A 20210-nucleotide genomic window follows, 5' to 3' on the forward strand; every position below is an offset into this window, starting at 1 on the left:
TGCATTGTAACCTGCTAGGTACCACAGGGCATTTTACTTAATGTTATATTCAATAATGGGTCAATAAGGGGTCTTTTTTTAAAACTTACTGTTTTTCTGGGGTAGGTTAGGGAAGGTGGGGAATAGAGAGAGAACAAAAGCATAGCTCCCTGTAGCTGTAGCTCCCCAGGTGCCTCGGTCATTAGGACTGTCTAATTCTCAGATCAGTGCTGGCAAATTTTGTTTATTCTAGGAAGATCATGACAAAACACCAGTAGCAGCCTCTAAAGCTCCATTTGGTGTTTTAGATCACGTCTCCTATTCAAGGTCACCATCTTCTGTAATTTATCAGCTAAGAAGCATTTTCTCCCTCTCCCCAGTGAAGGTTTAAAGGTGGGGTAGGGCATGAGACAAAGAGGGAAGCTAAAATGAATAAAAAATTCTCAGCTATAGAACCAAATTTCATTATTTCCTCTTTCTTTCACAGCATCTTATCATTATAGCCAGACTGCTGCTTTGCTTTGTTAAGATCAAACTGATCTCATTTCCCCTCTGGCCCCATTGGTTGCTGGTCGACCTCTGGATCCACTAGAGATGATGCAAATGCTGACTGGACGATCTGAAACCCAAATGACTCCAGGAGAGACATGTTCTGTTGGGGTGAAAAGGGGGATCCTAGAGCAGGACCGAGGTCCCCCAATGGACCACCAAGGGCCCTGACGTGAACTTTCTGTATGTGTTTGTTCAGATAAGACTTTGATCTGAAAAAGCTGCCACATTCCGGGCAAGGGTACTTCTTCTCTGCTTCCGTCTCCATTTTGTTTTTGCTGACTGCCATGTCACACGAGAAGGACCCATTGGTGCTCTGTTTCTCAGGAGTCTTGAGGTCACTGGTGTCAGAGAGGTCTCCGTATGAATCAGAACTCTCAATCGGGTCCGAATGTGAACATTTCTGGCCTTCTATGGGAAAAAGAAAAGAGAGAAGTTTTCAGAATCTTATCTCCCAAAAAAAAAGCATTTAACATGTGTTAAGATAGGTTACATTGGTTACCACCTGATTTCATTAATGCCTGTCACGACAGAAACATACACACTTAACATCACAATCCCTCATATTCTAAAGCCCTTGACCACAGGTCCTCTTTACAAATCACTGGGCTGCTGTCAGAGCAACAGCCAGGTTTTTATTATGGATTTGTTGTGAAACTGAATGCAACCATAATGGGTCTCTGGTTTATATAATACTTTTTTGAATCCTGAAGATGTCTCACAGTGTTTACACCTCAAGCACTATGAAAGGATGGACCTAATGATGAGTTTTTAACTACACAATTCACTCCCACACTTATCAAATATGTTGATACTTTGGGGAAGAGCTAGAAACCTAATAAAGTGTAACAGGCTGCAGTAAGATGTGAAGAAACCTGGATATACTCAGCAAAACAGCAGTGAGCTCCTGCAATTTAAGAAGTGCAATTCCACTTAGTCCCGAGGAACTCCTTTTTGCAAGTTAAGTGCAACACTGTTAAGAAGTGAACTTCCTAATCTAAAATTGTTCCATCTTATAATACTGTAGCGTGAGACAGGAGAGAGGTTAGGGACACTATTTTAAGTCATTTGAATACATATCCTGGCAAAGCCCTTGGTTTGTTGGAGTGTTCCCCATTCTCCTCTGGCATTATGCCAAGAAAGTTTGTCCACACTTTTTGCTGAGCGCATATGAATGAGCATGGGAAACCCAGACATACTCCCTAAACAAGTCTCTGAATGTAAATAAGCTGTATCTTCTATTAACTCTAAAAGACCAAAGAGCCACTTGGCACAACCCAAAAGACAGATTTGCTCTGGACTTGGCATTACAAACCAAACAGGATATGCATGAAATCAATACACCACTGAGCTGGAGTAAATCTCTTGTTAAGTCAGCACACCACCCAAACCCAAACGCCTTCTGTAGTAACTCTATCAGGACTTCAACAGAGAAAAATTACACAACTGTAGCTTTCTGCTGGCACAGACTTTGTTTAACCCAGCCTGCTGTGTTCTCCCGGGCAAGAAAAAAACACAACTTTTTGGGACAACGATAGTTTTGAAGAATTTTCTGATGTTTCAGCTTCACCAGGAATACTGACAGCTCAAACCGACAAGCAAAAAGCAAGCTATTCTACATAGATTAACACACAGCTTTACATATTCAGAAGTTAAATATTTAGCTATTCTTACAACAGTATCTATTCCCCCCCCCCCCCCCCGAAGTTAAATGCAAGTTAAGAACCAAAGAAGTAACAGTACTATTATCACTTTCTACCTTTTCTCCCCGACCACAGCATTAGAAAGTGTAAGTTTAACTACAGATAGTTGCACGCCCCTCATCAACCTGAGGACGAATATTGCTTTCACCGCTCATGAATCTTTATGAGCTGCATTCTGTGGCTCCCCCTTCTTTCACTGGAAATCAGAAAGATGGTTTGACTGACGCGAGATTCACGCATAGTGGGACTAAGGAACCGTCAAGGATCTGCATCCCTCAGGCAAAATTCAAATACTGGCTGCTCCTAGGAAGATGGTCAAGAAGAACTAACATGGCTTTTTCAATCTCTCAAATCAAAGCTGCTAAAAATTCACGTACCCTTACGTGTCCACCTCCTTCCAGACTTGCTAAATCAGCTATCCAAGGACAGATATTACATACTATGTGATGCTACGTAATTTCTCTGCAACTCCCTAAGTTTCTCTCCAGTATTTTCCCTGTCCTTCCTCCCTCCCCTTTCTCATGCCCAGCCCAACATCCCACAACACAAAGCTCTGCACAGAGCAGCAAGGTGCAGAGCAGCGAGTCTCTTGCCTTTGATGCCATAGGTCCTGACGCAGTGGAACGCTGCTCCCCCATTCGGGATGGACTCCTGGTGCCTGGAGACCTGGGGAAGGGGAACACCGTGGTGGGTTTTAACATGGACCTTTAAGTAGGAGGCAGAGGAGAAACCTAAACAAGATAAAAGGAGATGAGATCCTGCCACCAGCAAAGACACACATCTGCCTTCCCTGTTCTTTTACGCTCTCTCTTGCTCCTACTCCCTATTACAAAGTTGCCATTATACTAGCTTGATTTCCCGTTACCTACACCACGCTCAAGTAGGACTCCTAGACATAATCAGGCAGTGAATACAATGCGTGCCTTTCATGAGACTTCCTTTGCTTTCTGGAAGTCATGATGAAAGAACAGCTTCCCTGAGGAACAAATCCTAGGTAAGTAAACCTAGCAGATGACATGAAATTTTCTGGAAAAAAAGGCAGAAAGGACACGATACAAAAAGGCACCCATGTCTTTCACCATTTTTGTGCTGTTTTGTTTACTTTAATTAAAACACCTTCATCATCTGATAATACTTTGGAAGACAGTACCAATTAGTTTATTTTATGCTCTTAAGATCTGAAGGAATGCTGTTTATTAACACCCCTCTTTGGTATTTAGTGTGCTTTTGCCTTACTTTTCTAGCATTTATAATGACTCCTAGAAGGCAGAATGATAAAAATACTGAGTTTTTAAGGTATACAATTTTTTCCTATAGTAATTTTTGAAAAACATTTCCTCTATTCAGCTCATCCTGAGTTTTAAAAAACATACTGAAACTCATATATTGTCTGCAGTTAAAAAAAATAAAAATTAAAAAGAAATTTCAACATTTCTCTTAGCTCTGATCTGTAAGCTCAAACCACTGAATTAAAACCATGTATTTCAAACAACTGGTTTCTGAACAAAACAGTTTTCTACATTTGTTCATGTGCTTTTCAAAATTGTTTTTGAAGTCTCACAAACATGGCCTTTTCCTTTAATGCAGTAAATTCTCTCACATATACTCTGGAATGTTCTTAAATTCAAATTTTAATAAGATTTGTAACTAATACTGGTACATTTGGACCATATATGAGGCACAAGGAGGACAGAGTTTTAAAGACTTCCTACACGGGTAAGCCTATCAACAACCATCTTGATTTTCTATTATATTTTGCACAGAATATTATGGCACTTTCACGTTCGAAACATTTTCCTTTAACAACTGAGAACACCACACAAGTTTCACCATCACAGACACAGAGTTCCAGGTTCCCTTGCTGGATAGAGAAAACACAAGACCTAGTTTTTTTTAAACCAATACAGCATTTACAGCCCTTGCAAGAGAACTTTCATACCAATGCTTCACTTTAAATATCCACAGATACACTACTGTAAAGCCATTTTTATAGTGACATAACTGCATTCACATTTGATGACATATAACAACATATTAGGAAGGATGCAAAACCAATACTGGCAATACTTCTCTAGGCTGGGTTTTCTGACAGCAGCTCTTAAGTTTCAGGTGCTGAATTTAATAATGATTGTGGCTTTACGCTAGAATTCCCTGTGCCCACCCAAGAGAATATCCCTCTACCCAGACTCTTCTTAGAAGCCAGGACCAAAGAGTATTCAGGGGTTATTAAGAATTATATATACAGGACCTGCAGAGCAAGACAGAACTCTGCAGCAACCTGCTGAAGGGGAAAAAGGGCAGGTTGCTGAGAATGAACAAGAGAGCGTTAATGTAGACCCCTGAGTTGCAGATAAAAGCAGATACAGCACAATTGAAGAAATGAAGAACATATGACTCTCAAAACACAATGGAGCAGAAACATCTAGGCTCAGTCATCCAGGGAATTAATGCAAGGATATTATCCTCTGAAATAATGCAAGACCTACACTCAGACACAAAATGCTGTACTGAAAATCTCACTGGGCTACAAGAGAACGTAGTTTTCCAAATACCAAAAAGTCACTGTAGACATGGAAAGAACCAGTGTTTGACTGATAGAGAGAAAGACACAATGTACAGATATAATGGCGATACTTCCAGCTACAAAGTACTTCCCTTATTTCATACATGTGTCTAGTAACCACATACATGCATGCTGAGATGAGCCTCTTTATGTACCAATGCATTAAAATCTCACTGTCAACCATTAAAAAAGGACTGCATACAGGTATTCAGTGTTTTTCTATAATATAGTTGACACAGAAAGTTGTAATCTCTGCTACACAATATGTTTTCTGAACTCTGCAATTCTATTTGTAGAGTACATTGTTTTGTATAATGAGAACTGCCTGTAAAGTGTGTTAGCTCCCCTTTATGCACTTGGCAGATGAACATGTGAGTCATCAACTTCCATCAAAGCAGTAAGAGTGCCAACTGCTTCACAGGAAAGTGAGATTTTTGTGTGTTTGTTTTTATCCTAATTTCTTTCTGAAGCACTTAGCACTGCCCTTTTTTTTTTTTTTTCCACCAGACCTTAATTATGAGTGCCTGTCCTAGGAAGATGGGGGATTCATAGACAATAATCCTTTACTTTTAAAAATCTCTTTAAAAACAAAGTCTGGATAATGCAGAGGATAAAGTGGCAGTATTTTTCAAAGAAGGAATGTATTTATTGCTTTACCCATACACATCTCAGCTTTGCAGAGCAGATTATTTCTTCATACCAGAGGAACCAACATTAAAAATATGCATAGAGAGGAAATGATCTGTTTTATGTAAATGGGACCTATCCCTTGATCTCTTAAGATAACATCTATAAGGAGACAGACTATAGAAATTTTTGCAGGATGCTCCTTTTTCAAAAATTTGGATTTAGCTGGAACATCCGGAGAATGTGTCTTGCTTTAATCAACTCTGTATCCACCATGAAATATACAAGAATTCATCTTATTATTAAAAAAAAAACCCCAAAACATCTAACTTGTGATTGGAATATTTACCCTTCTCCTAACTTATTTCTGTGAAACAAACAATGCATATGTGTCTGAAACAGAAAATGAATCTTCTGAGTTGCACATGTTATTACAAAGTACCCGTTCCAGACTTGCCAAAGTCATTAATCTCTTAGATTCTCTGAAAAAGTCTGCACAAGCAAATAAAGTTCCTAAGGATGGTAACAGAAGATTGTGTAACAACAAAGCAGTAGCAGGGCTTTTTTTATTTAAACTGATTAAAGAGAATTTGTCTTAAAAAGTGAGGATTGAGGCTTCCTTTTCATAAGCACATTTTAGATGAATTCTTAAAAAAAAAAAAACCACCCAGAAAAAAGCTCATTCCACAGCTTCCCTGATTTAACAAGATTTAATTGCTTCCATAATTATTCTAAGCATGAAGACCGTAAGTAAGAAAATAACCTGGAAAAAACATCAGATCACGGGTGGTAATTTTCAGACATTATACTGCCATTTTGTAAAATTAATAAATAAATAAAATCAGCAAATGGGTCCACACATGACATGGCAAACCAGCGGCTACTGCTTTCAGTCAGGTACTGAGTTCCCCATCTCCTAAACTCCTTAAACGTGAGACATTTGCTTAAGTTCCACAGAAAAGCCTTCAGTCTGATGGCATAAACTGAGGGATGCTAAGCTCTGTCTAACACTAGGATATGTTCAACTAAGTAAGAGTCACCTTTTCATCCACTTTTTTTTTTTTTTTTTTGTGGGCCAACATCCAAAATTTTCTCTATAAACAGTTCGAGCATTCTTGCTTTACAATTACCAGAGCTTGACAATTCCTATATCCAGAACTAGCTAAGTTCCAATTAAACAGCACATTAGCTGAGGGAAGAACAAAACAAAAGCCCATTGCACACAACCACCAGAGCCACAGCACAACAGTCGGGGGGACGGTGCATAGCTTCTGCACCAATGCCTATCAAACAGATGTTTCTAATCCAGAAATTTTCCACTATACTTCATCTTGCCAGGCTCTACAGTTTTCAAAGATATCTAATTTAAACAATGAACATTACAATTTGATTCTAGAACACTTTGGATTAAAAATTCTGCTGCCATGGATCATAAATTTATAATTAAAAATTCACAGCCTTCAACAATGAGTTCATAACACAGTTGTTTGACAAATCCAGTCTGTAACTTCCCTTTCCTATGAATTTTAACACTGGGTAGATATTTAACAACAATTCACCAGGTTAATTATCTTTTCTAAGTGCTGATGTAAACTGAAATTCACAGCAGCCTAAATTCTGACAACACACATGAAATACACAAACTGAGGAGAAAGTAGTTGCTTAAAGTTTGCCGTACGACAGGTTCCCTATCCTTCTACAAAGAAATGTATTTTATTTAAATTTCCACTGTACATTTAAACGTGTAAAATGTGAATAAACCATTAAGTCATTTCATTGTTTGAATGCCAGATCTGCCTTTGTCATGCTGGATGAATTTCGAAAGAGCTGCAGTGACATCCAGTGGTAGTTAAGTTGAAACTCAAGCTTACAGATCTTGGAAACAAGACAATTCCTCCTAATCCATACGAGTTTCCGTTTGGCACCATGTTCAACTGAAGGAGAGCAGGATAGCACCTGCATCTTGGACTGCGTCTTCCATGTTGTTACCACAAAAAGAATCAGGATAAGCTTAAGCAGTTTTACAGAAGATAGGCCTTCATCTGAAAAGGAGGCCAAGCTTCATTTCGTACCATCTACCTGGAGCTTCAGAATCTGAAGATTTTCAACCCAGATGCCTTTTCCAAACTGTTAACACCTCTTTCAGGACCTAACAGACTGTTCAACTACTAGAAACGCCTCCCTCACAATTTAATGGCTCTCATTACTCATCAACTCCTAGTCATCCAAAAGCTCCCTGTAGAGTCCTCACATTAAATACAGCTTTGTTCTCTCAAAAGAGTTCACCTCGCTTAAATTAGAAAAGGGAACGCACATCATAAAAAAAAAGAAAAAACAAGATCCCAAAACACAGCAGAAACCTCTTCCTACACTTACTAGGTATGTACGCCTGTGTGAGCCAACAACATATTTTGAAGTCGTATATTAATCATTCAAAAAAAGACATCAATAAGTCAAAATTCTTCCAGCTTGCCTTACATCCCACAAAGCCTAAATTTACAACTCTCTCCAACTGAAGAGTACCACAAACAGATGGAAAAGCTTCAAAAGCTCTTAAGTGATAGAGTTTAGTTTAGTTTTAGGCAGTCCTGTGAGGAGCAGGAAGCTGGACTCAATGATCTTTATAGATCCCTTCCAACTCGAGATATTCTATGGTTCTATGAAAAGCTGTATTTGTATAAAAAATGGTAAAGCACGTTTCTACAAATTTTTTTTAGAAATACACGTTAATACAAAGCAATTTCTTGGGTTAAGAGGGAGAAGCAGTTTGACCCTTCTGCTGCACCAGGAGGTTAAGCAAGATTGATAGCATAACATAGATTTTTTTTTAAGTATAGTGTGTAATTGTCAATTTAAAAAGGTGTATGGTGAATAGCAGCAAGGCAACATATCATGGTTATTGTATAGGGATCTGGCTATTGAGCAAATAAAATTCTTAAAACTGTCCAGAAACAATTTTCTTCAGATTTAAACTGAGTTTCTTCAGGAACTATCAGCCATGTAAAAAGGCCAGACCTCTAGCCACATCACTTTCAAGGTTAAGTATTCAATAAGAAAAACAAAGAATATGTACTTATATACGGTATAACCTCCTCCTGTTGCAGACAGTCACACAGCCTTACAGCTTCCCTCAAGTGTTGTCCCGTCCCACTGAAATAAAAAAACAGTTTCTTCATTACCTCGGTTACAGATAGTGCAGAAATTGCTTGGTCCTTCACTATGTTTCTTCAAGTGATCTGCCATATATGCTGCTCGCAAGTACTTCCCACACACCTGGCATGGAACCTTGTCTTCATGACATGCTAGGTGTGAGCGCAGTCGGTCACGAGTGGCAAAGGAAGCATTACAAGTCTGCAGGTATAATGAGAACCATGTGACTCATCAACTCTGCTAAAAGCACTGATATTGTTGACTATATTTAGTATTCTTTAGAGTAAATACCTTAGATCCTGTGCAAACACACAAATGACATGATGCACAAGCCATTTTCCCACAATAAAAAAATTCAGATCACCAACACACTGCACAAGATGTGATGTAACTACATGAAAGAATTAAGAAAGCAAGAAAACAGCTCTAACACTACAGACAGTAAAACTTAAATCAAGATAGCTTTGTAAAGCTCCTGAGGATGAAGATACTAAAGCTTTAAGTAGTATTTAACAACAGGAATAGCACAAACCACTTCACTCCATTTACAGTAAGTTCTGCCATTTCATTGAGCCATTACAATCACTTTAGACCACTCAAAATGTCCTCGCTGTCATCTTCCTAAATTTTACTCTTTGATCTGATCAATCTAACTTCAGTACACAGAATCCCTTTGGAGTATGAAGACATACAAACAAAGCATCAGAGAATTGGCTGGGATGAGAATATGACAAAAGACAGTCAAAGAGCCATCCTGGTATCCACAGTAGCAGTGCAGACCAATTGTAGAAGTGAAGCCTCAGAACTGAGCAGGTATCAAAATAACTGCATGACACTGTAATCTGTTTATAACTTACCCCTGTTCAAGGTATCATATTCCACTTACTACCATGAAGCGAGCTTGATTTGGCACAAGATAATATAGATTCTACTTGCCCACCTCCCAGACATGACCCATATGATGAGCGAAGGCTCCCTCCCTTTTACACTCACAGCAATCGGCAGGCGTGCACACTATGCACACAGCCCATTACAACAGCCTGCCAGTTCTGAAGGGCTTGCTCTAATCTCTAACATGCGATAGAAAATAAATCACCAGCAATACACTGTACAAGTTATTAAAGTTACAGTCTGAAAGCATTGCTCACAAGTGAGAGAGGAAAAACAAAAGCAAACACACGTTAGAATGACCAGACCAAGTGGGCAACAGTGACATTCAAGAGTGTACAGTGTTTCGATTATACCACCTTTACACAAAATAACACAGTTTAAACATATATACCAGAACCCCCTAAGAGATAATATGAGGCTATTAAGTGACTTGGGAACTGGATATATTCTGTCTTTTCAAGTATTGGTATGTAATTAAACAACTGTTTCACTAGAGATAGACTTGTTAAAATTGACAATCCTAGTAAAATTTCAAAAGTATAACTTCAAATAAGTGAAAGGGATCATACAGAAGAGGATAACCCATATAATTTTATATAATTTAGTTAATTAAGAGCTTAATCCAAACAACATTGAAGGCAGCTGAAAAGTACCTATCAGTTTCAACAGGCTTTACACTCACTCGATCCTGTGAGATGCTGAAGTATGATAAACTCCCATAGAGCTGAGGCTACTCTGCAGCAAGGACAAGACTTAGCACCTCAGAGGATCAGGACTTAATGAACTTAAAAAGACAACAGTAAAATTATCTGGATTTCTGCAATACACACAATTTAACTAAGCTCACCAGACAGATTTATAAATTACTACTGAAGATTAAGAGGCAAATTCTTGAACATGAAAGATTTCTCTTTGTTTGAAATCTCAGTACACAGCGCTGAGCAAAACAGGTGCAGCTTTCACTTACTAAAATGTTCTTAGAGGTAAACACTCATTTAAGGCAGGATTCCAGCAGTGATACTAATCAATCTGTTGGATATCAACTAAAGATACGTAACAAATCATCAAGGATGACAGCCTAGAGATTCATCATCAGTAAGTCTAAAAATACTGAGCCACAGTAAGCACCCATACAAGAGCTTTGGGAGTGAACCAGTTGAAGCAGACCAGAGACAAATCACATAGATACAGGGATGCCAGAAGTAAAACCGTATCTGTCCCGTATTGAATTTATCAAGTTGAAAGCTTAGGGAAAGGCAATATTATCATTTCTGTGTTTGATTTCTCACTCTTGCTGCTGAGTTGTGCAAAGTTCACCTTTGGGTAAGCTATATAGTAAATATATCTGCAAAGAAGCTTAAAAAAAAAAAAAAATTAAGTCGAGTGGAGAAAGCAAGAACCAGTTTAGCTGAATCATAACAATGGGAGACAGGACTAGGTTTAAAGAAAAACCCAAAGTTAATATTCAAATAGTTAATATTTATAAAAGGTATAGAGCAAAAAAAAAAAAGTTTTATTTTACAAAAGATGTGAAGTGCTAAATGAGTGCTAAGTATTTATCATTAATTGTTAATCACAGAAGAAAACTCTTCAGTGCTTTCCTATTAAACATTGCACAGGTATATAAATAGATTAAAAAGAATATATATAAAGTTTAAAAAACATTGTTTAAGAAATACCTCTTGAAGTTTCAACTTTTCTATGGATGTGGATGTCTCTGAGCTTATTCCATGGTGGCTGCCATTTTCCTGCTAATAGGCAGGAAGTAAGAGAAATTAGGACAGGAAGAAACTCATTCTGCATTGAAATCAATGGGAAAAGCACTGGGCTTGGGATGCCAATTTTAGGTTACTTAAGTAAATAGATCTTTTTCTTTGTCAAAAGTTGTGCTTTAATTTAACCTGCATTCTTCTCTTTTTTATTGAAATTGCCGTAAGAACAACCTGTCTCTTGCCTCTGAGAAGGAGCAAACTTCTGTTTTCTCCCCTTGTTCTTTTGCATCCACAGATTTTCAGATCACCATTTCCTCCCAAACTGCAGCCTAACTTTCATACCATTCATGCTCAAAAGGCAACAACCCAGGTTCACCCATGACAAGTCAGCAAACTGAGCTATTCATTATGGCCAGAAAACTGACTTACCCCTCCTCCTACATCCAGAACTCAACTGTCAGATTGAAAAAAAAAAAAAAAAAAAGTCAACCAAAAAAAGCCCCAAACCCCCAAAACCAGTGCCACAGCCCACGGAAAAGATCCAGAGTGCCATTTGGTGTCTTGTCTGGACATCAAAGCAACTTTTTGGATCCAATTTCTCAGCTGCTTACTTGGCTCTGTGGAGGCCTTCCCTATTCTGAGTCTATTTTAACAGTAATGAAAAGGCTGGAAACAGGTCTTTGTCTGGCACCAGGTGCTACAGCTGCTATCCTACAGAACTTAGGATAGTTTTCAAAGATCTGTGAAGATCAGCCATTATTTTAGCAGGATGAGTGCAGGATTACATGCTGAGCACTGAAAACTATAGCTGTTACAGTGATGTTTAGCTTACAGTTGTCCTGCTTCTCATAGCTTCATTTTATTTATTCTGAAGTTGGGTTGACACCTTCACGTTTTTCTTTTGGTAGTTCAAAACGTACCATGATGCCACACCAACAAAACATTAGATACCCACTGGTTTGCAAAGGTACATGAGGGCTCAGTTAAATGGCCAGTGGATTTTGCTGAAATCATAACAAAGCACAACTTCCAAGAATGCCATTATGATAGAGGATTCTGAAAGCTTTTCTGTTTACTGACAGAATACTTCTTTTTTGCAGTAAACATAAACAAAACATAACAATAACAGGAATTTCCAACAGGAACTTAACAGATTCAAAAGGGATGCTCAATGCTGTGCAGGCTACTCTCCTGGGGAGCTAATTTGCCAAACAAAATCAATGGAAAAAGAGAATGGAAAATGGGGAAACAACATGCCAATATTAAGCTGGTTTCCTCCTTAGACGCCAGATTCTGTGTTTAGATACACATCCTGGCACAGAAGTGTTACTGGTTACGAGATAATCACACGGAGAACTTTATCAATTTATGCATCAGCTTTCAGATTTGAAACAAATTTTCAGCACGATAGCATCCCTTCCGTGGTTTGTACTGTGCATATCAGACCTGTGCATATTTAAGAAGACTTTCTAAACCTGACAGGATATTATGAATTATTTTTTGCAAAGACACACAACAGCTCTTCAACCATTTTTCTACACCTTAAGATTCATGAAAAAATAACTTTTCAGGGTTAAGCAATCAAAGATCAAGAACAAACCAAGCCTGAATGACAACCTCAGCTCTGTCCTGATGCTTGTAACCTATAGCCTGTACCTTTTAACTGAAATGAACAGTGCATACAGTATTATGGCACTTTAAGACATGACACAATGGGAAAGACTGTTCTTGGATATTGCTATCATAAAATACATGTGTGCAAGGAGACAGAGTTGAGCTTGGTTGTACAGTCTTAGCTTCCGTATTTCTTTACTTTCTAGCTCCCAGTGTATCCTCGGATTCACACTTACAGAGTTCACATTTAATATTCTTAAATCAACCAGAAAACTATAAAAAAATAATGAGGCATCAGCTGGCAAAGGATAATTCATGTCTACCAATGTTACTAATAAACTGTGTTTGTTCAGTAGTCTTGATGTCAATTGGCAAAAGACTGATGAGTTTCTGTTTATGTTGGGACCTAAACATCCATTTTTGTACTTGCACACAAACACATGCTTATGGAAAAAATTTGTAGTCATCTTCAGTTCATCCACCCAGACCCCTTGCTATCCCCAAATTGTGAAGTCCTTTTATGAGTGGAATTTTCCAATTTATATAAATCTATAAGCCCTAAATTAAGAATCTTAAACCAATCTAAGGCTTTATATAGGATGTGGAGTTAAATCAATGTGAAGGCTCTATGGCCTGATGTTCAAAGGTGCTGGGCTTCCACAGATCACATGGAGGTCAACAGAAACCTTTACATGGCTCTATAAACTGTTCACTGGATTACTAAAGTAGCAAAACAGTCTCAAAATTCTCACAATTTGGAATAAACATAGGAAAGGTGTGTCCAGAGATGGGAAAAAAACACAGATCAGGAGGCAGTAGTCACGTAGGATTGACTAGGTTCATAAGATGTGGTTAAAAATTTTAGAAGAAAAAAAATCCTCTAACCTTCACTGACTTCAAAGAAAATTAAAGTTACCTTGCTCCAACTTTCCTTAAACAAATAATTAAATAAATGTTTCTTCAGAGACCAAGCACAGAGACTGTTAGCCCAACAAATGTTTTAGAAGTTTGCCCAACAACTATGTGAAGGCAGTGGATGACAGTGGAAGCTGATTCTCAACTTTTGTTTTAATGAATACTTCCAGGCACCTTTTATCTCCCTCTACAAATGAGTTACAAAATATGTTTATTTGATCTTTCAAACCCTAACGAGTAATTTATAAACTGTAAAAAACTATATACACCATTATGACGTTGTATTACAAAGAATACTGTGATGCTGTTATTTATATTCTCCCTGGGATAAAAAAAAAAGCTTCCAATTTTGCTCAGTGCAATGTTCTGAAGGTATGTGATAAAAAAATAAAACAGTATCTTGTCAAGTTATGATAATTTACCAATTTTATTTGAAATTATTCTAAAAAAAAAAAGTCAGCATTGGAGCCTCCTGATGATAACTGCAATTAAAAAAAAAAAGGGGGGTTGGGGGTGGAGGGAATCATTGGTGACATCGCCTCTAAGCCCAGGGACAAGGTGGCTGAGTAAGAGATCCAGGGTGAGACTGGGACAGAGCAGTAGGGAAGAACATCTGGTAGAAGGGCAGGGAGGCAGGAGGGCCAAAGCTGCAGATGACATGAGGGGCTGGGGGACGGGAGGGATGTAAAGCAGCTGTCACTGCTGAACACTGTTATTGACAAACATTTATCCCAACTCATACACACATGGTATTTTTACTGATACTTCGTAACTGCACACACAAATACAATGCTGAAGATTACCCATACATCAGTCTAAACCCCCTCAGCTCCTACCTGACACTTGTGAGGTCTCTCTGAGGTATGCACCTGTTTGATGTGTCCATTCAAGTGGTCTGGCCTTAAAAGAAAATACACATAAGCACACTTAAAACAAATACTAAAAATAAACTTACCATTTTAACCAAAAAAAAAAAAAAAACAACCAAAACAAAACTGAACAGCAAAAGATCCCAGTGGTGGATCTATTACAAACGTAGTGATATTTAGCTTTCCAAGAGCCTGATCACCAACAACTGGGACTCTACCTTGACAAGCACCCTCTCCAACTTGCTAAAAAGGCAACATTTTCTCGGGAAGAAATTATGACTGAATGATCAGAGAAAACAGGAAATACAAGCTACAGTCTTCAAGCCTGCATGTCCCCTTCCAAAATCCTATTTAGATCTTGACAATCAGGGCACTTTGCTTTACAGTTGCTGAATATTTGAAAATCAGACCCTCTGGGTTTATGTCCCAAACACAGATGTAAGAAGCCAACTTTAAGCACCTCTGTGCGAAAAGACTGACTCTAAACTCTGTTGCTGTGACACATTTTCCATCAGCAAGATGAAAAAACACTGTCCTCACTCACAACTTGGTGGGGAGACTGCATTAATACAAATAAAGTGCTCTGAAGGTCCCAACTAGAAGGTGCAATGGAAGAGCAAATTATTACTGAAAAAAAGTCAGAACATTCTTCACAATCAGTAAAGCCTACTTTGAAGAAGAGAGGACTGAGTAGCTGCAGATTTTCCTGGTGGGAGTTTCTCCTAGCGGGAAGAAAGCTTTTCATTGTATGAGGCCAAAACTGCTCGGAAACAAGTTCTCCACCCTCTCCTCCCCCCACTTTGCAGCTGCGCCAATGAGCGGGCGCGGGGTGGAATTCAGGCACTGCAGACAGAAAATAGACCCAACTTTGCAGTCAGGCTGTTCAACCCGATGCTCCAGCCAGTGGGCTGGAGCGGTGTAACCGGAAAGACTGGTTGGGGGTCCTTCCACGTACCTCCAGCCTAGCAACCTCACGTGCTGCGCTACTGAATGAAGGAAAAGGCACTAAGGTTAGACATCACGCTTCCAGCTTCCTTTGGCTGCTCCTACGACTGAATACGGAAACTTAAAGAAAGAGTCTCTACTTTGTGTTCATACTTTGATGTCACAAAGATGTGTAAACATTTTTGGTGTTTACTTTTATAACAGCATTCCTGCCTGTTCACATTGACTTACTGGGACAAAGGAGAACTCACCATGTATCCTCTACTTTCCCTTGTTGACAAAAACCTTTCATACAGCAACAGCAGAAATCTTTAAGTGTGAATAATAAAAGTTGGCAGATGATCCCCAGGTAGCACTATATAAAAAAATACTTTCACTTCCAGCTACAGGTGAAATTTTCATGTTATGACTTTCCATCACTAAATCTGCAGTCCTTATGAAGATGCATCCCTAATTACTGCCAGTTTAAAAAAAAAAAACCAACTCTTCATTTTCTTAATTTATGTCAATAACAAAAAGTCCCTCTAACAAAAAGAGAGCTAGTGGGGACACGATTCCTACATTTATATAGCTGGGACAATTCTAGCCCTAGTAACTTTTTGATTTGTTTTCGTATCTGAATTCCTTCCCTCCTGTTAGATCAAATCAACTGCTGTAGAAAACCGACTGCTGCTACAGAAGTAACAGAGAGCGTAGGCATCCCCCTCCCCCCACTACTTCTAGTCTCAAAGTGAGCATCGAACTTCCAAAAAAGTTTCAAATTCATTAACTCAGACTATAAGATACCACTAACACGACTACGTGTATCAAACTACTTATTAAATTAACTCCCACAAACAGTGACAACAAAAAAGCAGCAACATTAAATGCACAGATCTTACGTATGTTGCAGGGCAGAAACAGGATCCCCTTCAGAAGGATGTAAACCCAAAGGACACAAAGATCATGTATTAAAAGATACTTGATGCTGCAGCCTTTGTAATCTCACCTCTTCCTTCACATTTGGGTGATAAAAAACATTACGAACTAAGAGAAACGAAGGGAAGTTAAGAAAAAGAAAATTTAAAATGGATACGAGAAAAATAATAATCTTGAGATGTATTAATATTTTGCACTTCAACAGCACCTTCAAACTGCCTACAAATCAGTAGTCTCAAGACACTTGTGTGAGGTAGGTAATTATTTCAATACCCATTTCACACAAGAGTCATCTGAGGGAGAGACTAACTGATTCGCCCAAGGACACGCATACACCAAGCCTGGGACAAAGCTGGAAACGTTACCCAGAAGCCAGCTGACTCCCAGTTCTACGTCTTAATTACTTTAAAACCCTTTCGAGAGACTGTAGAATAGCGTCCCAGTGGAAATGATGGCAGTCTCATGTCTCAAGACATTTTAAAGGGGAAGAGCCAAACTATCCTAAGCACAAATTGTTCTCGTTTCCCAAGGGATAGGAAAGACAACTTCCTAGGTCTCCGTTTGCATCTATGGTCCTTGTAAGTGCTCTCTTACCTGGAAAAGCCTTTTCCACAGCTCTGGCAGATGTAGGGCTTTCCCACAGACCCATCGTGGGATCGAACATGATAGGACATCCTGTCTTTCCGCTTGAACCGTAAGCCACACACTGGACAAGAGTAAGGCTTCTCGCCAGAGTGTGACAGCTTGTGCCGATTCAGGTGGTACACGTCCCGGAAAATCTTGCCACAGATCTCACACGCCACCTGTTTCCTCGTCCTGCTTCTTTTTCGGGGTGCATCGGGGTCATCCTGACCAGGGACGCCATTTTCGCCCAGTCTTGGGGGTGGGATGTCTATGTAGCCCAGCTGCAAGCTTGTCACCCCGTGCTGAGCCTCATGCTGACGGAGACGATTAGCATCCGTAAATACTTTCCCACAGAGACCACAAGGCAGGATACCAGCCTCTCGCAGGCCCCCTGGGGTACCGAACATCATGGAGTCCAAGAGATTGGCTTTACGGGGACGCCCTCTGCCCCTCTTGGTGCTTAAAGTTGGGGCACTAGCAGCAACGTTCTGGAAGGGCGAGGCCAGCAGCGGTGGGGACAGAGGTCCTGCCACCATGGGCAGGCGGTCCACACCCTGCAGCACAGGGAGGGAGGACTGCGCAGCCGTGAGCGCAGCCCGCGCGGCCTCGTCTTCGGGCATGCCAGCGATGCCGTTGCCATTGGGTGCCAAAGCAGCACCGTTGGTCATGTCAAGAGGGAAGCCGAGGTCGGCAGCCCCCGGACGGAAGAGCATAATGTCGGGGCGCGCGGGGGGCACGAGGATCTGCACATTGGACTGCTTGATGACCTCCTGGCAGATGTCGATCACCGAGCGCATCAGCAGGAACTTGGCGGCCGTCATGAGCTCCGGGAAGCTCTCCAGCCGCACCACGATGCGCGACGTGTAGGCGAAGTCCAGGATGTCTCCGAACACCTTGGAGCTGATGGTGTGCATCTCCAGCTCCCGCCCGCCCCCGGGGGCCCCGCCGGCCGCCGCCGCCGCGGCCCCGCCGGCCGCCGCCGCCTCCGCCGCGCCCCCCTCCGCGCCGCCGCCGCCGCCACCTGCCCCGTCGCCCAGCTGCGCGCTGAACACCGACTCGAAGTACTCGCTGCAAGCGGCCAGCACCGCCCGGTGCGCCGGGAAGCTCTCGTCGCCCACGCGCAGGAGCACGTCGCAGAAGCGGCCGCCGTTCTTGCGCTGCTGGTTGAGGCTGTGCAGCATGTCGGCGCTGTGCCGGCTCACCTGGTACGTGTAGCAGCCCGACGAGGGGCCGCAGGCGGCGGCCTCGCTCACCCGCTCCATGGGGCTGCGCCGCCCCGCTGGCGCCCGCAGGGGGCGCGCGCTCTCAGGCCGCCCGGCGGCGCGCGCCGCCTCCTCCTTCCCCGCCCCTGTCCGGGCCGACGGCGGCGGCGCGCGCTGCGCTCCCTGCACAGCGCGAGGGGATTGCAGGGGGGGAGAGACAAAAGGCTCGGGCGGCGGAGGGGCGCGCGCCGCGCGGGGCCGCCGCGGCCGCCGGCGCGCGAGCTCCGCCCGGGCCCGGCCGCCACGAGGCGCTGCGGCCGCGGAGGCCGCCGCGGGAAGGGGCGTGCGCGGCGCGGCTGCAGCGAGCCGGGAGGGAGGGGGCTCCGGCGGCTGCGGCTCCGGGCTGCCGGCTCCGTCCGTCCCTGTGTGTTTGGAGCGGAGGAAAGATGGCAGCGGCTGCACTTCCTCTTGCACTTTCACCCCTGGGGGGAGGAGAAGGAGGGGGCGATACCACCCCCCCTACAAAAATCCAGCGGGGGCCCCCCGGCTGCTGCTCCCCGACCAAGCGCCGCCGCCGCCGGCTCCGGTCCGGGCCCCGCCCGCTGCGCTGCACCCGCACCACCGGCGCCGCAAACTTTCCTCTCTTCTTTGGCCGAGAAGACCCCCACCCTATTCATAGAGACCCCCCCTCCAGCCACTCGGGCTCCCCCTGCCCCCCCGCTTCCTGCCCCCCTCCCTCCCCGCATCCGCCAATGCAAGAGCAGCCAGAGCCAGCAGGCCGGCCCCCACCCCGCCCGCCCGCGGGGGCTGGGGGCTGCAGTCTCCCCCTTCCCCAGCACCGATCCTCCAATGCCGAGCCGGCAGCGAGGCCCCCGCCCGCGGCACACGGGGGCGGGGGGGCTGCGCTCGCCCCCTCCCCCAAATATCCGGGCTGCAGCTCGCCCCCCACGCCCCCCTCCCGCCGGAGAGAGGAGGAGGGGCCGGCGGGGGGGGTGGGGGGGCTGCAGGCAACCTCCCCCCCTCCCCAGGCGCAAACCGTCCAATGCAAACCCTCCCGGAGCTGCAGGAGCGCAGAGCGGCCCCCACCTCCTCGCCTCCGCCTGAGCAGCGCCGATCCCAGAGGGGCCAGGGGCTGCAGAGCAGACCGGCCTCCCCCCGGTCTTTCATTGCATTTCTCACCCCCACCCCACCCCCCCCTACTAGGATCAACTCTCAGCCCGACTAACAGAGCGAGGCGCCGGCATTGTGGGGGAGGGAAGGGGTACAGCGGGAATTCTTCCAGTGCAAAAAAAAAAAAAAAAAGCCCTCCCCTCGGGAGCGGTTGGGAGAAAGGGTACGCGCGGGCCGGGGGCTGCGGGAGGCACGGGCAGTTGCACAGCCTCCATGTTGGGGAAACTCTGCCGCCCCGCTGAGCCTCGTGCTGCCCGGGGCTCCCACCGCACGCAGCACCCCCACCTCCAGCGCCGCAAGGCTCCCGCTCCCCTGCGGGGAGCGCCCCAGGCCCTCGGTTCAACACTCCGAAACGCACCGCTCTAAGTCCCTGGCGGGGCTTGCTTGGACTGTCCTAGTGCTGAATCTTCCCCTGCGTGCTCAAGGTCTCGGTACGAGGAGCTTCTATTTCCACATCATCATCATTACTCGCTTTCAGCTGGATATTGCTTTCTGTCTCAGACAGAGTTTTTCTCTACTTTTGAAGAAATATCACACCACCCCACCCCCCGCCCAACACACACACGCACTCCCAAAACAGAGTTCTTTGTTCTGTTAGAGACAACACTTTTTAGAGTTTTCAAGGGTACTGTTTTGCATTTGCAACCTCAAGCCTAATTAAGAATCCTTGGGTGACCTAGTCACGATCCAATATCGTCACTTAAACTATTCTGTGGAAAATACTGAACTTAGCACATGCAAGGGCATCGCAAACTACAGAGCCTTCCAAGAGCTCGAAC

At 43.1% G+C, this 20210-nt stretch overlaps 1 protein-coding gene across 3 annotated transcripts; it reads right to left on the reverse strand.

The window, feature by feature from the left end:
• Positions 1-520: 520 nt before the first annotated feature.
• On the reverse strand, positions 521-18321 carry PATZ1 (POZ/BTB and AT hook containing zinc finger 1). Of its 3 annotated transcripts, XM_086474301.1 has the most exons (6): positions 17030-18321; positions 14540-14603; positions 11142-11213; positions 8601-8772; positions 2825-2962; positions 521-939 (listed from the first exon to the last, which is right to left on the reverse strand). In XM_086474301.1, the coding sequence occupies exons 1-6, from the start codon at positions 18319-18321 to the stop codon at positions 521-523; spliced, it is 2157 nt and encodes a 718-aa protein (XP_086330427.1). The 3 variants fall into 3 exon arrangements, with proteins under 3 accessions (XP_086330427.1, XP_009957032.2, XP_086330428.1); XM_009958730.2 differs by lacking the exon at positions 11142-11213; XM_086474302.1 differs by lacking the exons at positions 2825-2962; positions 11142-11213.
• Positions 18322-20210: the final 1889 nt, after the last annotated feature.

The sequence above is a fragment of the Leptosomus discolor genome, chromosome 16, assembly GCF_034619465.1.
Source record: "Leptosomus discolor isolate bLepDis1 chromosome 16, bLepDis1.hap2, whole genome shotgun sequence".
Lineage (NCBI taxonomy): Eukaryota > Metazoa > Chordata > Aves > Leptosomiformes > Leptosomidae > Leptosomus > Leptosomus discolor.

Coding starts and splice junctions, on each gene's coding strand:
- PATZ1 (XM_086474301.1), bottom strand. CDS start 18,321: ATGGAGCGGGTGAGCGAGGCCGCCGCCTGCGGCCCCTCGTCGGGCTGC. Junction 14,604..17,029: donor TGTGGAAAAGGCTTTTCCAG/GTAAGAGAGCAC, acceptor TTTTCTTTTAAG/GCCAGACCACTTGAATGGAC. Junction 8,773..11,141: donor AAAAGTTGAAACTTCAAGAG/GTATTTCTTAAA, acceptor TTATACCTGCAG/ACTTGTAATGCTTCCTTTGC.